Raw genomic sequence first — 7,148 nt, forward strand, 5'->3', positions numbered from 1 at the left:
CCAGTCATCCTTTCTACCCTTCATTGACCCTCCACTCATCCTTTCTACCCTCCATTGACCCTCCACTCATCCTTGCTACCCTTCATTCACCCTCCACTCATCCTTGCTATCCTTCATTCACCCTCCACTCATCCCTCTCAATCCATGTCTTGCTACCCTCCATTTACCCTCCACTCATCCTTCCACCCTGTCTGTCCTCATACTATCTACCACCTTGTCTCTCCTCACACTATCTACCACCTTGTCTCTCCTCACACTATCTACCACCTTGTCTCTCCTCACACTATCTTCCATCCTCTCTCCTCACACTATCTTCCACCCTGTCTCTCCTCACACTCTCACTCACCCTGTCTATCCTCACACTCTCACTCACCCTGTCTCTCCTCACACTCTCACTCACCCTGTCTCTCCTCACACTCTCACTCACCCTGTCTCTCCTCACACTATCTTCCACCCTGTCTCTCCTCACACTCTCACTCACCCTGTCTCTCCTCACACTCTCACTCACCCTGTCTCTCCTCACACTCTCACTCACCCTGTCTCTCCTCACACTATCTTCCACCCTGTCTCTCCTCACACTCTCACTCACCCTGTCTCTCCTCACACTCTCACTCACCCTGTCTCTCCTCACACTCTCACTCACCCTGTCTCTCCTCACACTATCTTCCACCCTGTCTCTCCTCACACTCTCACTCACCCTGTCTATCCTCACACTCTCACTCACCCTGTCTCTCCTCACACTCTCACTCACCCTGTCTCTCCTCACACTCTCACTCACCCTGTCTCTCCTCACACTCTCACTCACCCTGTCTCTCCTCACACTCTCACTCACCCTGTCTCTCCTCACACTCTCACTCACCCTGTCTCTCCTCACACTATCTTCCACCCTGTTTCCCCTCACACTATCTACCACCCTGTCTCTCCTCAAACTATCTTCCACCTTGTCTCTCCTCACACTATCTACCACCCTGTCTCTCCTCACACTATCTTCCACCCTGTCTCTCCCCACACTATCTTCACTCACCTGCAATACATTACCACTCCCTCCATTGGTGATAAAATCCTGAATAGACCAGTTTTAACTGTTTATTTGCAGTTCATGTCCGATGGGTTGTACTGTTCCAGTTGATGTTGCCTTCCAGCTGTTACAGCCAGGCTTGTTTGAGGTGAGTGTTCTGGTCAACTCACCTGACCCATTGTTCACTCTTAAAGTGGGGACTTGTTTGAAGTGAGTGTTCTGGTCAACTCACCTGACCCATTGTTCACTCTTAAAGTGGGGACTTGTTTGAGGTGAGTGTTCTGGTCAACTCACCTGACCCATTGTTCACTCTTAAAGTGGGGACTTGTTTGAGGTGAGTGTTCTGGTCAACTCACCTGACCCATTGTTCACTCTTAAAGTGGGGACTTGTTTGAGGTGAGTGTTCTGGTCAACTCACCTGACCCATTGTTCACTCTTAAAGTGGGGACTTGTTTGAGGTGAGTGTTCTGGTCAACTCACCTGACCCATTGTTCACTCTTAAAGTGGGGACTTGTTTGAGGTGAGTGTCCTGGTCAACTCATCAGATGCATTGTTCACTCTTAAAGTGGGGATGGCATTTAGCTCAATTGGTAGAGTGCTCGCATTTGGTGCTTCGGTCGTAGTGCCCCAATACATATCAAAGGCTTTGGTATGTACTGTGCTGTCTGTGGGAAAGTGCATATAAAAGATCCCTTGCTGCTAGAAAGATGTAGCATGTTTCCTGTTAAGACTATATGTCAGAATTACCGGTATCAAATGTTTGACATCCAGTAGTTGATGATTGGTATGCTCTACTGGTATCATTAACAAAACAAACTATTTTATTAAGCCTTAAAATGTAAGGTGCCAGGACACAGATTTTCAAAGCTATCTTAGCACTACAAAATCGTAAAAGCATCGTAGGCTATGACCTGACTGTGGTGTGTGCTGTAATGGCGTTATAGCCTACGATGGGTTTACGATTTCATAGCACTAAGATAGCCATGCTCATAAAAAGAATTATAGTCCAAGTCAGATTATAGTCCAAGTCAGATTATAGTCCAAGTCAGATTTGTGGTTACAGATGAATGTTTTGTTGATTCAATGATTGTTTTTATCACAGTTTGGCGAGTTCATGAAAGTCAACCTGCGCTATGCCCTGCCCGACTCACAGAGCACATTGAAGCATGATTCAATCGGGACCCCGGTATCCACGGAAACCGTGTCCACCCTGTCGACAGAGGACGATTTGGCAGCATCGGCAGAATTGTGGAGAGTTAGGAGTGGCAGCACATCATCACTACACACACCACTGTTACATTCCGCAGACGAGAAACGGAAATCTTTTGCAACAAAGTCATACTCCTTTGGTGACCTAGGGCCGAATATTTCTACTGAGTCCGAGGAAGCCCAGAAAATCAGGTAGTGAGTAGTACAAGAAAACGAATATGTTAATATTGGGGGGGGGAGGGGGGTTGTGATGAAATTAATTTGGTCTTTACAAAACTTTAATAATTTTTATAGAAAAATACTCAATGGGAATAAGTAAATGAATGAATGAATGAATGAATGACTAAATGAATGAATGAATGACTAAATGAATTGCTGTTTAATGACACTCCACCGCTTACTGTGATTCAAATTGATCAAAGTTAACTGAGAAAACTACATTAATATTCATGCGTCTTTCGTTGTTCAGTGTATAAGTAGTGATCAAGGAAATATGGTTTATAGTCTAAATCGGTGGGCGGGACATAGCCCAGTGGTACAGCGCTCACTTGATGCATGGTCGGTTTGGGATCGATCCCCATCGGTGGGCCAATTGGGCTATTTCTCGTTCCAGCCAGTGCACCACAACTGGTGTATCAAAGGCCATGGTATGTGCTATCCTGTCTGTGGGATGGTGCATGTAAAAGATCCATTTCTACTAAAGTGAAAATGTAGCGGGTTTCCTCTCTAAGACTTGTTTGACATCCAATAGTCGATGATTAATAAATCAATGTGCTCTAGTGGTGTCGTTAAACAAAACACACTTTTGGGATTTTGTTAACTCTTGAGTCGGGCTGGTAAAAAGTAGGTTCCACCATCCCCGATGGTCAGTAAGAAGAAGAAAAAAACATCCCCAATCCCCAGCAGAAATGTCACCATGCATGTCAAAAACAAAATATATTAATATTTAATTTGTTTTCATTTTTAAACTGTGAGTTTTTATGGCAGGTAATACTGTGAAATTGTTGTTCTTTTCTAGGTTTAAATCTATCAGGCGGTCGACGGCCGTTCACCCACCCAAGTTATCTATTCCACGTCCCGTGTTATCACAGACTGACAGAGACGTTACCAACCCGGCTAACTTCTTGAAGAAACCCTGCAGGATCTACATTCCATAGTCTACCTAGTAACCAACTCAGCTAACTTCCTCAACATCTACATTCCACAATCTTCCTAGTAACCAACTCAGCTAACTTCCTCAACATCTACATTCCACAATCTACCTAGTAACCAACTCAGCTAACTTCCTCAACATCTACATTCCACAATCTACCTAGTAACAAACCCGGCTGACTTCCTCAACATCTCAACTGCTATTATTCTATTAAAATCTTGTTGTTACCATATATTACCAGGTGATGTATACTATAGGTGCACAAGCCTGGGATGTGCGTATACTATATACTATAGGTGCACAAGCATGGCCTGTGTATACTATAGGTGCACAAGTATGGTCTGTGTATATACTATATACTATAGGTGCACAAGCCTGGGATGTGCGTATACTATATACTATAGGTGCACAAGCATGGCCTGTGTATACTATAGGTGCACAAGTATGGTCTGTGTGTATACTATATACTATAGGTGCACAAGCCTGGGCTGTGTGTATACTATATACTATAGGTGCACAAGCCTGGGCTGTGTGTATACTATATACTATAGGTGCACAAGCCTGGGCTGTGTGTATACTATATACTATAGGTGCACAAGCCTGGGCTGTGTGTATACTATATACTATAGGTGCACAAGCATGGCCTGTGTATACTATAGGTGCACAAGTATGGTCTGTGTGTATACTATAGGTGCACAAGTATGGTCTGTGTGTATACTATATACTATAGGTGCACAAGTATGGTCTGTGTATACTATATACTATAGGTGCACAAGCCTGGGCTGTGTGTATACTATATACTATAGGTGCACAAGCATGGCCTGTGTGTATACTATAGGTGCACAAGCATGGTCTGTGTGTATACTATATACTATAGGTGCACAAGCCTGGGATGTGCGTATACTATATACTATAGGTACACAAGCATGGCCTGTGTATACTATAGGTGCACAAGTATGGTCTGTGTGTATACTATATACTATAGGTGCACAAGCCTGGGATGTGCGTATACTGTAGGTGCACAAGCATGGCCTGTGTATACTATAGGTGCACAAGTATGGTCTGTGTGTATACTATATACTATAGGTGCACAAGCCTGGGCTGTGTGTATACTATATACTATAGGTGCACAAGCATGGCCTGTGTATACTATAGGTGCACAAGCATGGCCTGTGTATACTATAGGTGCACAAGCATGGTCTGTGTGTATACTATATACTATAGGTGCACACGCCTGGGCTGTGTGTATACTATATACTATAGGTGCAAAAGCCTGGGCTGTGTGTATACTATATACTATAGGTGCACAAGCCTGGGATGTGCGTATACTATAGGTGCACAAGCATGGCCTGTGTATACTATAGGTGCACAAGCATGGCCTGTGTGTATACTATATACTACAGGTGCACAAGCATGGCCTGTGTGTATACTATATATTATAGGTGCACAAGCATGGCCTGTGTGTATACTATATACTACAGGTGCACAAGCATGGCCTGTGTTTATACTATATACTATAGGTGCACAAGCATGGCCTGTGTATACTATATACTACAGGTGCACAAGGATAGCCTGTGTGTATACTATATACTATAGGTGCACAAGCATGGCCTGTGTGTATACTATATACTATAGGTGCACAAGCATGGCCTGTGTGTATACTATATACTATAGGTGCACAAGCATGGCCTGTGTATACTATATACTATAGGTGCACAAGCATGGCCTGTGTGTATACTATATACTATAGGTGCACAAGCCTGGTCTGTGTGTATACTATAGGTGCACAAGCCTGGGCTGTGTGTATACTATATACTATAGGTGCACAAGCCTGATCTGTGTTTATACTATATACTATAGGTGCACAAGCATGGCCTGTGTACTGATTTACACTGAGGAAGTTCTTGATGGACATTGGTCTCTTTATGTTGTATTCTATTTGACAAGATAGCTGCTGTTGTGGGCAAATGTCAGACATACCAGATATAAGTGTTTGAAATACAAGATGCCGAATGTTGAAAACAGAAATGTTTAAAGCAAAACTCTATGACTTAAAAATATGCTATTAAATAAAATTGTTGTTGTGATGAAAATGTGTAACTGGAAACAGTTATTTTATATGTTGATATTTTGTATTGTGAGGTATTGGTGATCAGAAGTAAACAGAGAATAATAGAGGCATTGTGATAGTTTAGTGCATAATGTGTTTACACTCAAGTAAAACTAAACAACACTGTTTATTCTAAAATTGATGACCTGACGATGCAAAATGACGAAACATTACGTCATAGATATGTCACAGTGTCTTTTTAAAAAGTTAACTTAGTTCTTAGACCTGTATAATATTTCTGTCTACTGATACGCATATTTGTGGTCTAAAACCAACCGTTAAGAAGTTATAAGACATCAAAGTCGATTTTGGTGGCCATATTGGATTTATGCAAATTAGCCCACTTCCGGATATCCAATTTTGTCCTATTTTCGATATAATATTCAGTGAGGTGATATCTACAATATAAAACAAAAAAACCTGTTGCAATTTGTCCGAGGTCAAAACATAAATTAACTGGACTATAGGTGTAAATCAGTTTTAAAAATATGCTATTAAATAAAATTGTTGTTGTGATGAAAATATGTAACTGGAAACAGTTATTTTATATGTTGATATTTTGTATTGTGAGGTATTGGTGATCAGAAGTAAACAGAGAATAATAGAGGCATTGTGATAGTTTAGTGCATAATGTGTTTACACTCAAGTGCAATATGTTTCATCATCGTTTGTTTATTCGTGTCCTTTGTCCTGGTTTCTGTTATGTCCTTTGTAGTCTTTGAATCGTTAGTTGCTCAAACCCTGGTTGGAAATGGACAGACCGAGACACTCATTTCCCCTGTGTATTTTACCAAAGCAGGTTTCTACTCTTTAATGCTACATCTATTTATTATTATAAGTGTAAGAGGTGGCCTAGTAACTTGTACCCAATCCTTTCATTGCAGGCCCATACACAAAGACTTTCAATGGGGGGGGGGGGGGGGGGGTCAAATTCCTTTTGATGGCACCAACTGTGGGGGGAAAACAAACGTTTACATAACGTTATCTAAATTTGATCTGAGCTTTGGTAATTTGGCAGTCGTTGCACACACACACACACACACACACACACAGAGACACACACACACACCGTCCCCCAGCATACAGACTATGATTTTGTTGTGCAATAAAATATGTTTTCAGTGAATAACTAGTAAAATAATGGATGAACAATGTATTTGGTGTCTTGAAACAATTTGACAATGTACATAAAATTTTAATTTTGTGGGTTGAAAATGCATACGATTGAACAGTATATTTTAATATTTTTTGGAGGGAAAATCCTTATAAAACATAAATCAAAACGTTATAGTGTCATTAGAAGGTGCATTTGATGGAACGATGTATTTGGGTGCTTTAAAATAAATGTTCCTCATCTATATATATATATATATATATATATATATATATATATATATATATATATATATATATAATATGGAAATATTGCAATTTGTAAATGCACACAATTGAATAATGTAGGCATATTTGGGTGTTTTGAAACCAATTTTCTTCATTTATTATTGCATAAAATTTATATCTTATACCTTGAAAATGCACCTTGTTTTTTGTGGGTGGGGTTTGGGGAAGTCTAGTATCGTTTTTATCTCTAATAATTTGTAAAGTTCAGTCTTCTTTAATCAAAACAAGAATGTACCTGTGTATACACTTTCAAATTG

The 7,148-nt window shown here is 40.8% G+C and overlaps 1 protein-coding gene across 3 annotated transcripts; it reads left to right on the forward strand.

Moving 5' to 3' along the window:
* Positions 1-781: 781 nt before the first annotated feature.
* Positions 782-5,473, forward strand: LOC121368786. Of its 3 annotated transcripts, none has more exons than XR_005957527.1 (4): positions 782-1,166; positions 2,121-2,419; positions 3,246-3,970; positions 4,010-5,473. XR_005957527.1 is itself a non-coding variant. In XM_041493535.1 (3 exons), exons 1-3 carry the CDS (start codon positions 1,107-1,109, stop codon positions 3,382-3,384), a joined length of 498 nt encoding a protein of 165 aa, XP_041349469.1. In that variant the 5' UTR covers positions 782-1,106; the 3' UTR covers positions 3,385-5,473. The 3 variants fall into 3 exon arrangements, 1 of the variants encoding a protein (XP_041349469.1); XR_005957528.1 differs by having other exon boundaries at positions 3,246-3,637; positions 3,746-5,473; XM_041493535.1 differs by having other exon boundaries at positions 3,246-5,473.
* The last annotated feature ends 1,675 nt before the right edge of the window (positions 5,474-7,148 follow it).

Source organism: Gigantopelta aegis, chromosome 1 (genome assembly GCF_016097555.1).
Source record: "Gigantopelta aegis isolate Gae_Host chromosome 1, Gae_host_genome, whole genome shotgun sequence".
In the NCBI taxonomy this organism is placed as follows: Eukaryota; Metazoa; Mollusca; class Gastropoda; order Neomphalida; family Peltospiridae; genus Gigantopelta; species Gigantopelta aegis.